Source organism: Ambystoma mexicanum, chromosome 8, assembly GCF_040938575.1.
Source record: "Ambystoma mexicanum isolate Mex_15411 chromosome 8, UKY_AmexF1_1, whole genome shotgun sequence".
Taxonomy (NCBI): Eukaryota; Metazoa; Chordata; class Amphibia; order Caudata; family Ambystomatidae; genus Ambystoma; species Ambystoma mexicanum.
The window spans coordinates 517952057-517972015 of NC_090929.1; the positions used below are offsets into that span (position 1 = coordinate 517952057).

Sequence of the window (19959 nt, forward strand, 5' to 3'; positions counted from 1 at the left end):
AGGGAAGAGAGGGAGGGAGGTGAGAGGAGGAGAGCGAGGACAGGATGTCCTGAGTTTTTGAGATGAAGTGCGAGGCCAGTGCAGTGCAGAGGGCCTGGGAGGGGACAGGAGAGGTAGAGACTGCAGCAGGGTTGGCCAGCTCCTTGCAGATTTTAAAGAGTTCGGCCGAGTTGTTAGATGCCTCAGATATGCGGGCTTGGATAAGGGCTCTCTTCTTGGTGAGAACGGAGAGCCGGTATTGCCTTTGGAGCAGGCGGCAGGCCAGTTTGTCAGAGGATGAACATGAAGCAAGCCATTTCCTCTCTGCCACCCTGCACTTGCGTTTTAGGGTGACGAGATCCGAGTCATACCAGGAGTTACATTTGGCTTTGGGCTTCAGGCGGATTCTCATGACGGGGGCAAGGATATCGAGAGTATCAGATATAGAGGAATAGAGCATGGAGAGGGCTGCGTCAGGGTGGGAGTCAGCCGAGGGGGGAGAAGGGGCTGAGAAGGTAGCAGCGAAAGCCTCAGCTGACACGCGCTTCATGGGTCGGATGACCGAGAAGGTGGGTGGCAGTGAAGAGGGTGGCTTTGCTAGTGATCGCTCCAAGAGAGAGGAGTGGAGAGAGGGAGGGAGAGGGGAAGGTCAGAAGAGATCAGAGCATCAAGAGTGTGCCCTGCAGAGTGAGTAGGCCCAGACGGGAGAATAGAGAGTGAGAGAGAGTTGCAGAGTTCGCGGAAGAGACCAATGGGGGGACAGGAGGCATCGAGGTGGATGTTGAAGTCACCGAGAAAGAGGAGTTGGGTGGTTGAGGACAGGAGTGAGGAGGAGAGGTCAGCCCACTCAGAGAGGAAGGAGGAAATTTGACCAGGTGGCCGATAGATAGTAGCCACGGTAAGGGAATGGCTAGGAGAGAGAGAAAGTCGGCAGACAAGACATTCAAAAGAGGAGTAGGTCTGCGTAGGAGTGACAGTGGCAGGAATCCACTCAGGGAAGATAAGGGCAACACCACCCCCTGAACGGTTGGGCCTGGGCACGGAGAGGATCTTGTAGCCGTCAGGTAGGAGTGTGTCAAAGCTGGTGGCAGAGCTGGCAGTGAACCAAGTCTCAGTGAGACCGAGGACGTCGAGGTCCAGTTCCTCAAGAAGGCGACAGATATCAGAGGAGTGCTTGATGGCAGAGCGAGAGTTTAGAGTGGCAATGTGGAGAAGGTTGCATCCTTGAAAAACTTCCGGGGAGGGGTACAGATCAGAGGTACGCCCTGCGGAGGTGTTAGAGAAGGAGTTGAAGAGGGAGCAAGAGAAGGGGCAGGGAGGGAGGGGAGAGGCAAGGTAGCCGAGGACAGAGGAGGGGGGACAGCGGGAGCGGAGAGGAAGTTGATGAGGCATGGGAAGCGTCTATCAAAGAGGTGAAGGTTGGCCTGAGGGCCTTGGACCAAGACGGTCCCGTTAGCATAGACATTAATGATGGCTTTAGAGGAGTGGAAAGGGGCCAAGAGGACATCCCAACGGGTGCCACCATTTATGGGAGAGGTGGAGAAAGGAGAGAGCACAGCGACCATGTGAAGGGTCCATAGGTCAGGTGAAGGCACGAAAAAGAGAATGTCAGTGAGAGTTTCCTTGGAGCAGGCGCTCGTGTAGGTGTCAGCGATAGGGAGGCCTGGGTTGGAGACCAGGATGTCCTTTTTAAACTTTTTCCTACCGGATTTAGTGAGGAGAGCAGGATAGTCAATGGAGAAGCAGTTCGAGTAGATAGGCGAGATAGAGAGCACCATGGAGTAGGATGGGAGGCGGACGACACGAGTATGCAGACAGGAAGTGAGTGGAGGGCACTAGTTTACCACAATGCAGACCAAACAGTAATGCGTTATAGGTCAGGGCCACCTAAGTTTGAGAATCCTGCGAGGGGAGAAAAACACCCTAGTTTACCACAATGCAGAGCAAACAGTAATGCGTTATAGGTCAGGGCCACCTAAGTTTGAGAATCCTGCGAGGGGAGAAAAACACCCTAGTTTACCACAATGCAGAGCAAACAGTAATGCGTTATAGGTCAGGGCCACCTAAGTTTGAGAATCCTGCGAGGGGAGAAAAACACCCTAGTTTACCACAATGCAGAGCAAACAGTAATGCGTAGTAGGTCAGGGCCACCTAAGTTTGAGAATCCTGCGAGGGGAGAAAAACACCCTAGTTTACCACAATGCAGAGCAAACAATAATGCGTTATAGGTCAGGGCCACCTAAGTTTGAGAATCCTGCGAGGGGAGAAAAAAAACACCCTAGTTTACCAAACAATTGGAATAGGGGGGGGGCGAGGCATCATGTGGATGAGGTGAGCAAGGTGAGGAGGGGGGGGCCAGAGAGCGGAGAGCAGGTGGAACTGGCGCCTGGCGTCCCCTGCGGACACCTGCAGACACACAAGGGAGCCGCAGTCGTAGGAGCCGCCCTTTGCCTAAGGGGCCCTTGGCCTAGGGGGCTGCCGGGCAGGGGGGCTGCCCAGAGGGAGTGGGATAAAAAGCAGAGGGAGAGGAAGGGGAGAGGGTGTGTGGGCGGGAAGGGAGGCGGGAATGGAGAGGGGAGAAGGAGGACCAGGAAGTGAGGGGGAGGGAGGGGGCAGGGGGCAGCACACAGACGCGCACGGAGCGCTGGCAGCAAGAAAACAAAAACGATTAAAAAAATAATATAACTGGAGGCTTAACTGGAGCCCAACGGGGCTCGGGAGGCAGCCTCAGCAGCAAGCCACACGGGGCTACGGCGACCGCTCCAACCCGCTCAGGCTCAACAAGGAAGCGAGCGTGGTGAGCGGTCGAGCCGTAGTCCCGGAGCGGCTGCAAGGACAGCCAATCAGAGGGGGGTGTGGGCAGGAAGGGAGGCGGGAATGGAGAGGGGAGAAGGAGGACCAGGAAGTGAGGGGGAGGGAGGGGGCAGGGGGCAGCACACAGACGCGCACGGAGCGCTGGCAGCAAGAAAACAAAAACGATTCAAAAAATAATATAACTGGAGGCTTAACTGGAGCCCAACGGGGCTCGGGAGGCAGCCTCAGCAGCAAGCCACACGGGGCTACGGCGACCGCTCCAACCCGCTCAGGCTCAACAAGGAAGCGAGCGTGGTGAGCGGTCGAGCCGTAGTCCCGGAGCGGCTGCAAGGACAGCCAATCAGAGGGGGGTGTGGGCGGGAAGGGAGGCGGGAATGGAGAGGGGAGAAGGAGGACCAGGAAGTGAGGGGGAGGGAGGGGGCAGGGGGCAGCACACAGACGCGCACGGAGCGCTGGCAGCAAGAAAACAAAAACGATTCAAAAAATAATATAACTGGAGGCTTAACTGGAGCCCAACGGGGCTCGGGAGGCAGCCTCAGCAGCAAGCCACACGGGGCTAGGGCGACCGCTCCAACCCGCAAATTATCCAGAGTGCATACCTTTCCCTTCTTGAAACGGTCTGTCCTCTTCATTCCTTAGCAGGGAGGGTTGTAGTTTGTAGTGTGCTAGAACTGTGTTGAATAATAATAAAGTAGATATTTTTATACAACCTTGACTGAACAGCACCGTGGGTGGTAATTGTATTTTCGCTGTGTTGCAACTAACCAACGACCCACCGACCCACCACCTTGCAGAGATGAGCCCGTCCACGTTGCCTGATTGGATGTTGTGATTTATAATTGGCTTGTATTTCCAGTCTGTTTGGATCCCTTCAGGTGTACTAGAGGTGTGGGGCCAATTGATGGTTTAGAAACCGATGTTCATCTTTGGACCTCTGGTGCCCCAGAGGTTGATTCGTCACGCCTTACCTTGTGGATGACCAGTTTCATCAGCAGTGGCCACCTTGAAGGACATTATTGCCTTGGCCCACTAGATCAGCTCATACTTCATCTGGCCTAATGTTCACAAAATGTACTTTGCCAGTTGCAAACCCATCACAAGTTACCACAGCAGAACTTGAGACCGAAATTGCGACCCCCTCCCCACCCACCACCCGAATTCTACATCGGACATGTTGATCTGTCTAAGTGAATAATGCAAAACCATCATTGATTATTTCAACAGTCGCAGCTAAGACTCCTTTGGGGCATTGCTGATGCTAAGACTGCATCTGCTTCCTACTGATGCCTGTTGTACGCTATAGCTGTTTGAGAAGGACAGCAAGCATGTTATCCAGCCCTGTGCCTTACTCCTCTCTGGCATGGGTGAACCTGCTACATGCTCAGCTGGATAAGGGCATATGGTTTGGCTGGGGAGGTGGGCAGAGTGCGACTGGTGAGGGATGTGCTCTAAACCCCAAATCCAGGTCCAATCATAGCCACAATGAAAGAAGACCCAGAATTCCTCCTGGCATCATTACTTGACCATGTTTATAAAAAGAATGCAGCTGCTTTTCAGCTGCATAACAATTCTCAGAACACAGCAGCAAGAGACAGTAAAATGTTCAAATATTTGCTTATGCAGCAGTTGAAAATAAAATTAAATGAAGGGCCGATCCAGGAAGAACCACCATAAATGGCATGAACATTGTGCGATTCATCATCGGGAAGTCAATTTATCTGGTTGCCTACACATCTGACCCATTTTCAGTGAACACTACCGATGACAGGCTGAAGGTGGAGAGCCTGTTGGATATACTCCTCACTCAACTGGCCATTCTCAATGAATTGAATTGATATTTTATTTATATCGCGCACATACACGGGTGTTTCAGAGCGCGACAAGGCAAGGGAGGGGAAACGGGGGAGAACCAAAAAAATAAATAAGTAAAAACAATGATTTTACTAGGCCCAGTGACATTGAGAATGTGGAAGTGCATGGGAGAGAGGGAGGGGAAAAGTGCATGGAAGGGGGAGAAGTGGAAAGTGCGGAGCAAAAGAGAAACAGAATAAATAATAATAAAATAAATAAGAGGCAACAGTGGTAGTGCAGCTGGCAAGTGCTAGCTTTAAGGCAGCAGACAGGATAAGTCTGATAAGTGCAGGAAGAACAAAGGGGGGGGAATGTATGGGTACAGATGCAGACCCCAGGGCAAGGGGTCTCTCAGGGGCAGTGCGGGAGAGTGGCAGCGTGAGCAGGTACCTGAGCCCAGAGGACAGAGGGTGGCCTGGTGCACTGTGCCATGAGAGAACAAATCAGCAGGGGAGATTGGGAGCGAAGGCAGAAGCAAAGAGGATGGTCTTGATGTGCTTTCGGAACCAGAGATGGTTCTCCTCGAGTTTTAGAGCGGCAGGGAGGCTGTTCCAGTGGGAGGCCCCAGCCGCAGACCGTGATCTACCCAACAGACCCTTGGCAGAGGGTGTGTACAGATCTATGTGACAATTCAAATAGGTAGGAATGATCCAAATCAGAAGTGTTGCAGTGAGGATATCCAAAACCGTGTAAGGGAGAAGGTTCAGCACAAAATCTGTGGAGAGGTACAGTACCTAGTATAAAGGTCCGGAGGCTCCAAGTGAATCCCTTTTCAAACAACAAATGCAAAAATCCCAAGTGCCGCCCAGGACAGAGTCAAGCCAACAACTCTGTCCAACAACCCCATGTCCGGTTTTGGTAACTCATCACACTTATTTACAAGGGATGACTGTGTGTTATGGCTGGGTCTTTGTTGAGGCTGTAGTCTTTTTCTTAGTTGGGTCCCAATGCTCTGAATCATCTGGTGTATGTCTTCATCTTGGATGGATGAGTGTTTGACAATCAACACGGATAGGTGTTCTCCCCTACTTAAGTGCTTCTGGTTTTGTTTCCCCCTTGGGGGAGGAGGGTGGTGTGTGTGTGTGTGTGTGTGTGTGTGTGTACGTGTGTGTGTGTGTGTTTGTGTGTACGTGTGTGTACACAAATTTCTTTTTTTTATAACATGCCTAATACCATACCTGAGTTCGGTTTCTAAGCGTGGATCCGGGATTCAAACTTGTTGCTCTACGTTGTCTGTCTTGCTTCCAAGACCAGCGTGTTGCACCTGTGCTATCCATTCACTACCGATGTACTCCCACCAGGTTTCTAGTTTATGTGCAACAATTCTCTAGTTGTTCTGGTGTACCTGCTATTCCACTGGGATCAAGATTCTAGACCCCAGCTTGCCATAGTCTCGCCACTTCAGAGGTCTTTGTGGTGGCTCCCTCACCTGTCGCAGAGCACTGGGTAACCGGTTTCTTCCATTTTCCTGTCTTATCTTCTCTACATCTTAATCTCCACTTGCACCACCATCTTCCCTTCTTGTTCTCTTTGTTTGGCTTGGCCACAATACTTTTCTCATCTCCTTTTTCTTTCTCAAATCTCCTGTCGCCACTTATGTTAAAGAGGTCATTTCTTAGCCATAACTCCTTGCGGTCAGCCATCATTGGAAATAAACACACACACACACACACTGTGCAAGAAAGAGAGATAAAGATGGCTGCCCACAAGCATTTGTTTTATCAACTGTTTTACAAGCTGAAAAAAACCTCACTCTTTTTCTGCATACACCATATCGTTATAGTATGGCAAGCATCACATCAGTTCCGTTCTGAAAATGAACCTTTTATACAATTGGTCACATTTCTACCCCCTCTGGGTATTAAGTGCGTTATAAATATCATCATGTCATAAAGTGTATTGACTCTTTTCATTGGATATAAACGCTTCCTGATGCACATGGTTTCTTCTTTCTTTCAATGACCTCGTTAATGCTAATCTGCATGACTGGTTGTTTTCCAAATTCAATGAATTACAGGGCATACGTTGCAATTTTCAAACTGGAAACAAGCACTTCTGGAATGACGCACTCTTGAGCACATTCTGCCAAGGACATGAGATTTGATGCTGCATTTGTATTGGTTACCTCACCTAGCTTATCGACTTTAGCCTACTGCCAACTTTAATTTATAAAAAATCCTTCAGCACCACCACTGAAAACTGTATATTCTACCATTTATACTGCTAAATCACAGCACCTTGGCTTCTGTCCAGGCACTCCCTTTTCTCAATAACCTTGGCTTGAGTTGCTATTTGTCTGAGCTCCTCACAGCCCTATATGTTCTGTTTGTTCCAAAATGTCCCTAAGGCTTAAGGCCTGTACTTATTTGTAATGCATGCCATGATATCCATTTTAAAAAGAAGGAACGTCTGTTGCTGTAATATTTCTTATGTCGGGGGAACTATATTCTGTGTTTTCCTAAATGAATATGTGCTGTGCAATGGTTTTCATATTTCCTAAATGTGTACATGTATACCTTGTTCACCTATTCTGTCATCTTCAATTTACTTTGTACCTATTTCCCAATGTACTTGCTTGGGATAAGGGCAGCATGGCTGCCTCCATGGACAATGTTTCTGACTTTTTCAATGTTAGACAGGAGGGCAGGGCATGGGAACTGCGTGATATGTTCACCGGTCCATCACCAGAGGAAGGAAGGGTCTACTCCTCTTCACTTTCTCCTCTGAACACTGGCTATTTACCACCAAATCAGAAAACATTGGTAACCCTCTCCATCCTTCTTTAATGGGTTTTTGAGAGAGTACAGTCTTTATTAATTTTTCCATTTCAATATTTGCTTCAAGCCTGGTGATTGGTCTTTGCACAATAGTTCCCCGTCCTACCAATTATTCTGATCAGTGATTGTGAGGCTGCACTGGTCTGATGCATTGTCAGTTGATGAGGATGAGCCAATGCCTAGGTCCCAACCCCTAAAGTGATCAATTACTTGTCTGCCATGGGAACACTGAAGTTGGGTGCTAAGGTCAGAACAAGTACCTTGAAATAATCATATTTCCTGTCCAACCAGCAACCCTTTTCCATGCTAGGCAATGCTTGAACCTGAGACATGCTCTAGCTTAGGGAACTCTAGGGGATATTATGTGCACTGGTCTTCTAGAGTGCACCATCGCCACTGTATGCAGCCGCTTGGTGCTTAACAGATTCCGGATTCCTGGGCTATTGCAAAAATGTATCACTGCTGTAGGTTAAATAGATGACAATATAATGTTTTAGATGTTTTCTGAATAGTGGTGTTCTAAAGTTGCTGCAAGTAAAGGTTCAAGAACATTCCAAATATGATGCATTATGAAGGAAAGCTCACCTTCCGGTCTTGTTTCCTTAAACCTATGGACCGCCAAGAAGTTGAGGGACCTTGACCGTAAGCAGCAGGCCTGAGCATATTGCCTCACTTTCTCTTAAATTGAGGGCCTGATTGATATTAGTCCTGATGAGCCATGCAAAAGACCTTGAAGTTTATCTAAATTAAAGGTGGTGGGTAGGGCTCACGCGCTCACATCAACATAATCCATGACCAGTTGTAGAAATACTATCAATATGGATACTTCCATAAATGCAGGGACTGATATATTGAAAACACAAATTTATTGGATCGTTCATCAGACACGTGTTTCGACCTACGGGTTGTTCTCAAGGCAAGCGTCCAATTCCTAATCAGCAAATATCTGTTAATCTCAGTGTAATATCATGTAGTGAATCAAGTCGATTGCAAATGCAAAGTTGTCACTGTAAAAACAATACCAATTATTGCAGAATTCTGCGTTTGGTTCCTCTGTCTCATATATAACCTGTGAATCGGCGTTCCAAATAATAGGGACAAATCCCAGCCAAAATCAGACCTTGAAGTCTACTCTTGATTTAACTGGTAGCCAGTGTAAAGTACACAATGCCAAAGTGATCCATTAACATTTTTGTATTTTAAGGAGCACACAGGCCACCGTGTTCTGCATCCGCATAAAATCTGGGAAGCCCAAATAAAATCTATTTGCATAGTACATATGGAACATACCCTGAGAAATTAAAGCTTGGGAATATCTGTTTAAACATCCTTGAATAAAAGAAGCATTTCTTCCCAACTGCTGCCACTTTGGGGGGGGTGGGGGGAGGTTCGTTGTCCATGAACACCACACGACTCTTAACCACAGTTAATGTTGTGTGGCTCTGGTTAGATATGAGGGTCACCTTTGGTGTGTAGTGTGCTGTGGACACGTTCCAAGTTGGCGAAGCAGGTATTGTGGTTGCCTGACCTGAGGGAATTAAGGAGAGTAGGGTTGGGGAGACCTTGGGTGGGAACGGGAAGAGCTGGAAAAAGATGAGGCTTACGGGTAGAGGAAAAGCATGCAGGAAAGGTGATGTGCAAGAGGTGGTCTTGGGTGCGTTCAATGAAAGTGGTTGGGGGCGGAAGGGACTCATGGAATGAAGGAGGCTGACTATCCTATGCCCTCCAGTTGTGTAACAGCTGAAGGGGGCATTAACAGAAATGTTTTCACAAGGGTTTCTACAACAAATTTCACAGCAGGTTGATCTTTTTAGAATTTTGGGATGGGTTAAAAAAAAACAATATAAAGGCAGTCAAAAAGGGTTTTCCTCACTGGGAGCCCAGTTTTATCGAACTCCATAAACTCACACAAATTACAAAATGCCAAAAACAATGTGAAAAATCGCTCAAAAAGGTAGTATGGGTGGTTACAGTACTAGCTTCCCTCCTCCCTCCATTTGTGGAATGCTCCCGTTCGTCTCTATAGTGGTCGAGCCCAACCCACAGACACCCAGAAAGTGAGTTAGGGTTTTTAACAAGCCAACAAAGGTACACCAGGACTCTCTGCAGTTGGCCCACCTGCTGAATTTCCCCATGTGCAATCCGGCATGGTTTCCAGCTGCCAACTGGACCCCCATAGGATTATGGGAGCGCCAAAGCTGATGTGCTTCGCACCCGGCAGGATTAGCTAGGTGGGGGTTCGCTCAGCCTTAGTTGGACACATACCCTGCACATGATCTCTTTCACACATAGGTTTATGCTTTTTACATCAGTTTGAGGCAATGCTTTATAGGCTGCAATCCGGTCCGAGCCTTGCCAGTGATCGCACTTCATTTAAGGCACATACACCAATGACAGAAGTGATCTGAATGCTGATAAGCCAGTAATTGTTTTTATGATTTGAGGTCTTTGGAAATAGCTTATGGCCGTAGCCAACCTGGTATTGGAGGATACCAGGAATGCTTTCATAGGCACCAATTTGGCCATGAGATGTAGAGCAAAAGCCTGTATCTATAGTGGTAAGAATTGGAGGTTAATAATGTTCCCAAAGGTCTGCGTTGTACTGACCTTTATTGGATTGCTATACAGTCCTTGATCTTTGTTGAGGGTCTGTACCATATGATTTATATGCAATAACGTTAAGGTTGCCTTGCACCCGGATGAGGTGACTTATTGGGATTGAGCCAGTGGGCTGCTAGTACCTTGCAGGGATTCCAAACACGTGATTGAGGACTATTGTCGGAGCTATGCCTTGCTACTGGAGAACCGTACAGGAAGGCGAATCTTGGAGATCAGAGAGGATCACCCTGATCCATTTATTTTCATTGATCTAATTTAAAATGCTTTGGCTATCGATAGTGCAGGCTAAACTTTCATGAATTTCTTCCTTTTTCATTTTATAGGAAGCAGACACTGATGATAACCAGGGGACACTTGACTTCGATGAGTTCTGCGCCTTTTACAAGATGATGTCCACGCGGCGGGATCTCTACCTGCTGATGCTCACCTACAGTAACCACAAGGATCATTTGGACATCGATGATCTGAAGCGATTCTTGGAGGCGGAGCAAAAGGTATTGTTGACCTTCGACCCTGATAAAAGGAGCTTATGATTCTGCTTAACAGCGATAGTGTGGCAACCAGGGGCGCGCCAAAGGGTAGTTCCCAGTCCTGAGCCTTCAGTATCATGTAACATTAAAACATGGTTTGCCATCGCAACCAGATTAGTCGAAGATGCAGAGTTGCAGGGATAGACTAGATGAGAAATTATAGTCCAAATGTGATGTTTACAATCGTATTCGTGTGTAGTACCTTTTAGTTTAAATGTAATACTTATAATCTTTCCGCTTTGAAAGGTCATCACTTTGGAAAGGGCACCCGAGCTCATCCAAAATCGGAGGTACCCTAAACAATCAGTGAGTTTAAGGGTGAGGGTTTTTAATCAAGGTCTCTTCAAATTTGACAGATGAGCACTAGAGTCTGGGTTTGTATTACTTTATTACTTTCAGTGATATTGGTACCCAAAGACCACATGTCTCCATCTGATGGTTTGGCAGATAATATCTCTTTATGTAATTGTTTTGTTATTGGCCAGATTTGTCATCCTCTGGACACTGTCATAGTGGCATTAGACCTCCAGCAGACCGCTTCTGACATAGTTAGATTATGTCATGTAACGTGTAAATTATAAAGCACCCCTCTGACATGAACATTACATCATAGCACCGATGACGAACTCCAGTGATTCGTGGTGTCGATCACGTAAATGGTCCTTTCAGCACCAAAAGGCGTCAACACCATTAAAATGGCTTAGACGCACTCTGTAACGTCACAACCTTGCACAGGGCTGTGGTACCTAGAGGCATTTCTCTTCTCCTACCTATCTTGGTATTTTCAGGTGATGCTTGCGCATTCCTGTTATTTGCAGTCGTCCATGGTGGTAGAGAACTGCCACAGGTGGTTTGCTAACAAAAAGGTTTCTAAGGGGTGTTTAGTAAAGTCACAACTTTGTTTTTACTCTCCCTGACCCAAACTAAACGGTGAGCAAGGTGGCGAAAAGCAAACCAGTTCCATGGTTCCATCTAGGTCTACCGGCCTTTAGGACTGAGGGCACCTTTCTATGGCCAGAGCATTGATCCATGTTGGCCAACTGTTCAGAACAGGCTTTAGAGTTTGCTTAGTCCACATTCTCTCCGGGTGTCCAGTGAGGATCTGTCTTGCTTTGCAGACAAGGGAAGGGATCCTTTGTGTTTAATAGTTACTGGTGTCCCCATTCGTCATGAAGTTGGCAAGCGTCCAATCTGTGGGAAAGGTGGAAGCCCCCCTACATGGCCACATTCTTCTTAGATGCTGGGACAGTGGTTGGCTGGCGCCTACCAACACTAGAGCCCCACCTGGGGCATGATGTAGTTCCCACTGGCCTCGAGAACATGCTTGCCCTCCTGACCCTGCTTCACTCTTGGCTACTTCCTGAGAGACTCTTCCCATGGGCTATTTTCACCTAGCCCCTGGGTTAAGCTTAAGGTCCAACTCTCCTTTGGGTATTTTCCTCTTCTGCTAATGACTTTCTACCATTTCTCCATTTTCTTCCGATTATCTGCAACGTTAACTTGAGCTCTATCTGTGGTTATGCACCCCTCTTTCACTTGGTGTGGCTCCCCTCTTACTTTTGGGTTGGGCAAAGGGCAGTGTTGTCTACCATCTGCTCAGATTGACTACCTGACGGTCTAGGTTCTACATCCAAAAACTCCTTCCTTTTCTCTGATCTCCTACTTAAAATCTTTTCGAGGCTCCACCATCTTTTCTCTTCACTTGCCCTTCTTCTCTCTGAAGACGGAGAGACTGGCCAAGACAGAAATCAAAGTTCAAAACAATATTTTACTTTGTCCTTTGCCTTTCTTCTTTCTCTTTCTGCACCTCCTACCCTTTGTCTATTAACCTTGCCTCGGTTTTCTCCTACTACTTTTCTTTTGTTCCTCCCTCTTCCAATACCCACTTATTTTCATTGCGTGCTCTTGTTTTTCTTCTTCAACCCACTTGCATTATCTTTTTCTCCTCTGTCCTCTAGGTTCTCCATTTTATTTGACTTCATACACCTCTCCCCTTTCCCTGTTGTCTACCTCTCTTGCAAATTTTTACAACACCACACTTATTTTCACCTCTTCTTCTTCGTTTGGTTCATGCTCTTTTCCCCTCCTTTGTTCTACTCATTCCCCTTCCTCTTCTGGGTCTTTTTCTGTGCCCACTTTCTCTCCACCTTATTCTTGCATTTGAACGCTCTCTACTCCTCCTTCATTCCACTCTTTCCCCTTCACTCTACGCTTTACCTTCCCTTCTATGTTGCAATTGTTTCTCCCTTATTCTTCTCTACCTATTAGGGGTTTTATGGTTCACCTTTCCAACTGCCCCTCCACTCCCGTCTCTGAGCTTCACCAGGCATCCACTCTTGGTTCTCACCTTTTGTCCTCTCAGCTCCTTTCCTCTCCCACTACTTTTCCCACCTCATCTCTGTTTTTGTCTTCTTTTACGGTCTCTGATGCTTTCCACGCGCCTCATACTTTCTCTGGAACATTGTCCTTTCTTCCTTTTTATACGCCCCTTCCATCAGGCTCCTAGCTGCGCACGTGATCAGGTTCAGCTCTGTTTGGAGGCTCCTGGGCCTCTAGGACTAATGCCACAATGCTGGCTTTATATTTCACTCTGGCCTGTGATCCCACAGTCATGTCTGTGGCTTCACAAGCTACAGTTTCAAGAAGTAAGGTGGCCATTTTGGAGTCAGGTGGCAGTGTCAAAGATGCCGCCTGACTTCCTTTTACTGCAGTTGGAGGGAGGATTCTTGGAAGACTAGAATGTCCCTGGACCTACTCAGAAAGCATCCACTGCCGTAGCGCAGGCCTCCCATCATACAAGTGCATGGTGAGTCCAAAACGGAGGAAAACCACAATATTCCTGAGCAGTAATTCTTTCTATGTGCCCATCTTTTTTCCCTAAGATAATAAAGTGCCGGGCGGTGCTTGTACCCATGCTTGGAGAGTCACATGGGACTAAAAGCACCTCCCGTCCGGTGGCTCCTAAAATCCAGACTCCCCCCAAGAGGGGACTATTTCAAGCTTCCATACCAGCTCCCTCCAAGAGGGGACTATTTCAAGCTCCCATACCAACTCTCTCCAAGAAGAGACTATTTCAAGCTCCCATACCCCATATCGTCTCCCTCCAAGAGGGGACTATTTCAAGCTCCCATACCCCATATGGACTCTATCCAAGAGAGGACTATTTCAAACTCCCATACCCCATATGGACTCTATCCAAGAGAGGACTATTTCAAACTCCCATACCCCATATGGACTCCCTCCAAGAGGGGATTAGTTCACGCTCCCATACCCCATTCCCTTGATATTATATGATAGGTTATTTATAACGCGCTTAATACCCAGAGGTTTCTAAGCACGGACCCGGGGACCGAACCTGTGTTACTCTGTGTCGTCTTGCTTCCAAGGTGAGCATGTAGCCCCTGAGCTATCCTCCCGCGACCTTGGTTGTTGGTTTGTGACTGTTCTAGTATCCACACGCCCACCCCATTTCCCACCTGCAGGAACATATGTACTGGGTGGATGTTCATCTTGGTGTCTTCTCCATGCCAGAACTTGTTGGGGTGACCTCAGATTCCCACTGTTGCATGGAAAGTACCATGGTAACTTTTTGCAAATTACTCTGGTGGGCTCCGATTTGGAGCCTTCTGAGGCATATATGTTTTTTTGTCTTTGGAAAATCAACCTTTAATCTTAAGAAGTTTGCTTAAATAGGTTCCATAAAACCAACCCGATTTTTACACTCGGAGGAAATGTGTATAATTCTAAACTCGCGATGTTCTTGGCCAGCGGAAAAGATAAAACAAGGTTCCTGGTTATTTAGCATCTTGGCAGAAGATGGAGAAAGGTGGAGAAGGCCTTTTTAGTGGCATTAGTCAAAATGTATGATGGTGGGTGTGTGTGCTGCCCTGCACGAAAAGACTGTGTTAAACTTGTAAAAATTAGAACATAACTTCCCAAAACATTCCTTCACCAAACCTTTATTAAACTAGGATCGGCAACAATGTGTGGCTATCCTTCGTGGTGGGTTAGATGGAAGTGACCCTGTATCAAATGTCTCTCACGGTGTACATCAAGAATGGCATCTGGATTGGCACTCCTATTTGTACATGGTTTCTTAGCGCTATCAAGAGTTGATGATGGTGGGTGGTGGTCAGCGTTAGAGTAAGCAAAATGAGGGGGCGCATGAGCTGAGCCATCCTATACCTGAGCACCTTTGTGGGGGGTTGCTTTAAGATGATGTGACCGCTGACCAAAATTCGAACTGTAGCCTCTCGCTTAAATCTCCGATCTCCTTAAACACAATCCCCCCTCTTTAGTTCATAGTTTAATTCCGCTGCACCCACCCACGTGTCATTCAGACATGCGTGACTAGCAGGGTCTTGGCCACCATAGCATAACTTGAATGGCTGAAATGCACACACGCCTAATGGCACCTTCCACCTCTCCCAAATGTTTGACTCACGGGGTCTTCAACCAACAGCTCATTGGGACCATAATTATGGTGAAAGGCGCTATGCAAATGACAAAATAACTGAATGAATATCCTGTCACAGCTACCCCTTTCTGTTTCACTGCAAATAGTTTGAGTCCTCAAGGCCATTTTCCAAAATGTGTGGGTCCGCAAGAAAGGACGAAATGATTTTTCAACGTTGCACCAAGCCGAGATTACACAATGGCGAACAGTAAGAACGCTGCAGCCAACCAGGAGCGTAAGACTGTGGTCTAAATCTCAAGGTACAAGCTTGCGTGCCCTCCGACAGCTGGCATCGTCCTCACCCGAGCATCCTTATTTTGCCCTTTCCCTGGAGCCCTCTGCCTTTCCCCATCCACTCAGCCCCTACGTCCTCTGGTTGTCTCCCCAAAAAGTAATTAGGTTCATGGGTTTGGATTGGTCAATTGCTGCTGAGACATTGCTCTGGTGAGTCTTCGAGAGGGTTGTGCGTTTCCGCTCCTCATGCTGCAAGTCCTCTTGCTGCCTCTTCCTTCAAGGCCTTTGCACCCCCATGTCATGGATATGGAAGATGGTGGATCCGCATGGAAACCCACCTTCCATTTCCTGGACAGATCGAATTTGCTAAAAAAATACTAAGCCCTTACTGCTCTGGGTATTAGCCCTGAAGTGATCATGTCAATGATGGCTGTAGTTGTAGGCTTGATTGGCCAATAACATCACTGGGTTTCCCCATTAAGGCCCTCTTTTTGCTTGGACCTGTACATTGGTCTCTGGGCTGCTACCGTCCTATCCAGCCCACCACCGCTTGCATTGTTGCTTCGGTTTCGAGGCAGTTGTTGTTACTACAACGGGGGCTATGTGAATGGGGGCTATGTGAATAAACTGAACTAGCTCTGACTGAAAGGGTATTGGGCTTCACATTGTCATCTGACTACTGACATGTCACTTGCTGTTTTTGGTAATGGAGGCTGACCTTGTACATGTTAAGTGGCTCACCGATTATAATAAGACAGTTTTTCTGAATGTCTCCCCTCTAGGTATACATCAGTCGTGCTCAGGAAGGAAAATGTAACCTGATTCCCAAACCACGAATTTCCCCCTCGGCCGCAATCGGTTTCTCCCCATCCCTAATGGTAATGCAATTTGAAAAACAATGGTTTGGAGAAGGTATCCTGAGCATTGCCAGTGGTTATGATTGATTCAAACCGAGCCATACATCGTTCTTCAGTATTTCAACACCAGCGTATAGTTTACATTCCTAAAGGGCCAGTACACCCCTTTGATCCAATCTTGCTCTATGAGAAAACGAAAGTGCATATTTCCAGAACTTTATACTGCTTGAGATGCATCTGTTTATTGGTTGCATTTCATTGTAAAACAACAATTGGCAATGCCAACAGGCCTTTGTGTAGTCGTGGGATAGGCATTTCTCAGGCACTGCCACGATGGTACTATACACCATCAAATGATTTGGAGGCCACTGCAGGTGAGGGAGAGTGTGATTTTGAAGATTACACTGACACTACGTGGCCATAACATGTCAGGGGCCTGGCAAATGGTGTTTGTAACCAGACCTATTAGGGCAGCGCCTGGCTAATGCTTAGTTGATGCGTGCACAAGCTTTGCCAATATGTGTTTTTGACAGGAATTTAGTGCAAGGCACAGATGCAAGAGCACACGTATTGCTTATAACTCACTTGGCTAATAGTACAATTGCTTACAACATGTCATTGCACCAGCAGCTAGTCTATAGCTGCAATTAAGCCATACCCTTCCAGAAGACTGACCAGAAAGCACAGAGCAGTAGGCTCAAAGTGATCCCTTCTGGTGTGTTTTGGACTGGGAGGGGCAGGTGGTGAGTGGATATGGCCACGAGCTGTAAATGGGTGGATACATATTCAAATACCCACAGGATGCGTCTCCCTTTTTAAAATCACATCTCTCCGATATTCACTTCCCTTGAAAATAATTTTGGCTCATGGGCTGCAGTCACAGCAACACTTCTAGGCAACACTAAAAAGTGCCACTGTCTGTTATGGGCTGCGCTAAAGGGGAACAGTGAAAATGGATTGGGAAGTGACATTGGTTTAACTCTGTGGCTAGTTAAATCATACAAGGCAATGTCCCATTCATTTTTGGAGATGCTAGTCCAGTCCTGGGATGTACTTTGCATCCAGAGAGCTGCAGTACTGGATTTACTCCTTATACAACCAGGACCACAAGCCCCAACATGGAAAGAGAAAACTGTACTTGCATCTCCCAAATTAAATGTAACATCTATGTTGTCTGAAAAGGAGGAGGGGGAGCCTATTGAGGCAGCTTTAAGACTTTGCATATCTCTGATCTCAGCTGTTTACAATATTTTGGATTCTGCCTAGGATGAGAGAGGCTGTGGTTTTGAACATTAACGCGTGCAGAAGAGAATTGGGGCCCCTCTCAACCTGGGCAGGAGGCCTACCATGGGGTTTACCAGAGTCAATCCTTCCCCAAAGGCATGGTGTGGGGTTGGGAGGGCTTCAGTCCCCGACCCTTCTTACTGAGCCTGGCTAAATGTTGGGAAGTATTGCTTCTTCTTGCCCCATTCCTGTTGTGCACAATGCAGTGTTTCTCTCTTTGCCCCGTAGGACGTCAATACCCAGAGGTCCCAGTGGTGGAGGAAAGAGCGAGCAACCCAACCATAAGGGAGCAGGCAGGGAACGCAGGGCTGCATAGTGATCCCTGCTACAAACCGGTCATTAGGAAGATCATGCCACATGCCTTACAGCTTGGAGAGTGAATGCTTTAGTCGCAGACCGCTGTTGCAAAAGTCTGGCAGACTCCCATTTTAAGATCACACGAAGGAGACTGTATTTCGCGTGGGCCATTGACGGACTCTGGTGGACCCGTACCTAGCGATTACACCCCTACGAGCTTTGGAAATGACTGTACTTGTCAAGGGCCACCATGGTAAAAGTCTAACAGGCCTGCGTTGGAAGAGTGGGCGTGGCTTTATAGCTATCTTTTTTTAAAGCCTCACGCATGCGCAAAAAAACTCTGGGGCAAGGACAAGCTAGTGATTGGCCCGAGGATCCAGGTGGGAGTCTAGACCAATGGGAGCGGGAGGAAGAGCACCAAGGGGACCTGGGAAGCAGGACAATGTGGACTGTTTGGGTGAGGTCAAGGGAGAAGGAGGGCCAAGAGACAAGATGGGACCATGTAGTGGAGCATAGAGGAAGATTGAGTGTGTGCTCAAGAAGAGGTATTCATTGGTACGAGAAAGTGGCACTTGGGTGCGCTAGTGTGTGCATGGTGGGCAGAGTGTGATTTAGTGAGAATGTGCGGTGGGGGGGTAAGAAAGGCTGAGTGAGAGAAGTGATTGAGAGAGTGACCGGAGAGTGACTGTGGAAGAAGGAGGGGGGGGGGCGTAGTGGGAGTCGAGAGAAGTAGGCAAATATATTGGTGGACAGTAGTGGGAAGAGAGGGATGGAGGTGGAGGTGGAGATGATAGCTGAGAGTAGGTGGAGAAGAGAGTAGTGGAGAGTGGTGTGAATAGAGTGGAGGTAGAGAACATCTGATGGGACAGAAGAGCGGGAGAATGGCGTGTACGAAATCTATATGGAGCAGCACTAAATGTCTCCTTATCTTTCCTTCGTGGAAAGAAATGTCTCTGCTATTGTTCAATTCATGCATTTGTAATCATTTTCTCAAATCAATCCCAATCAGGGGTCATTGATCTTCTGGGAGGTAAGAATTGAAAAAATAAATCCCCTCTCCAAGGTTCAATTGGGAACTGCCTTTATTTTAGTTAGGTTTGTACTAATGACTTGTACTCCTGAGGATTTAGGCACACCTCCATTATATTCTCCTGCAAAATGTACTTGCATGTAGTGGAGTTGCACTATTGTTTTGTTGGCCATAGAATGCCTGGCTTTGGTTACTCATCCCACTGTTGAGCTGCACAAGCAGAGCAGAGAGGAACCAAAGGGGCTGTAGGAGGACTATCGGGGCGGGGGCTTATTTGGGGTAGGAGGAGCGGAAGGTTGGGGGTGCCACCTCTGGCAGGCTCCCAGTGTGATGAATCCACGTCCAGGCACCAGTGGCCCAGGGATGAATATCGGTTTCTAAACCATTAATCAGCCCACACCTCTAGTACACCAGAAAGGATCCTAACAGATTGGAAACGCAAGCAAATTATAAACCTCCTTGTCCAATTTTGGTAACGTGGTCGGAACGGCAGGCTAATCTCTGCAAGGTCGTGGATCGTTGGTTAGTTGCAACACAGCAAAAATACAATTATTACCCAATGATAAAAGGGACGGTCTAGTCAAGGTTTTATAAACATATCTACTTTATTATTATCGCAACAGACAGTTCTAGCACACTACAAAATACAACCCACCCTGTAAAGGAATGCAGAGGACAGACCGTTTCAAGAAGGAAAAGGGATGCATGCTGGATACTGATATGAGGTAGTTGGTAAAGTAATTAATGTCACTAGTTCAAGGATATGAGTTAATAGCCTCATACAACTTATTGTTCATGCGGTTGAATTCACCACCACCAGTTTAATCCTGCAATCGCACCCCACCACCAATAGTAATTGGCACTTTGGTTTGGAGTTGGCCTCTATATGGAGCCCACCTTGTCTAACAAGCAATTGGCCCCTCAAAGATACCAACCCCAACTCTGGCCTAAGATATTCCACCAGCATGGTTGATGGTAATCTAAGCACCCTTATGCAGAAATAGCCCTCCAGCGAATCCAGCCATTTCAAGTCCCCCATTGCTATTGCCTCAACGCCGTAAAGGAGCATAGGACAGAAGCGTTGCCTATAGAGAATAATTATTCTCTCTGTGGAGTAGCCAACCATCTGTCCAGCACATGTATTGATCATGTTGGTCATTGTCAGGCCTTACTGGTTTTAGCCTCTATAATGTAGGTGTAGGACAAACTAGAACTCATTTCTAGGCCCAAG

The 19959-nt window shown here is 47.3% G+C and overlaps 1 protein-coding gene across 6 annotated transcripts in view; it reads left to right on the forward strand.

Annotated features, from left to right (window-relative positions):
- The window catches only part of PLCH2 (phospholipase C eta 2), a 2067875-nt gene that overhangs the window by 1392701 nt on the left and 655215 nt on the right, over positions 1–19959 (forward strand). For all 6 annotated transcript variants that reach the window (XM_069610192.1, XM_069610193.1, XM_069610194.1 and 3 more), the window contains one exon: positions 10364–10534. In XM_069610192.1, the coding sequence (XP_069466293.1) occupies positions 10364–10534 (171 nt within the window). The remainder of the gene's footprint in view (positions 1–10363; positions 10535–19959) is intronic.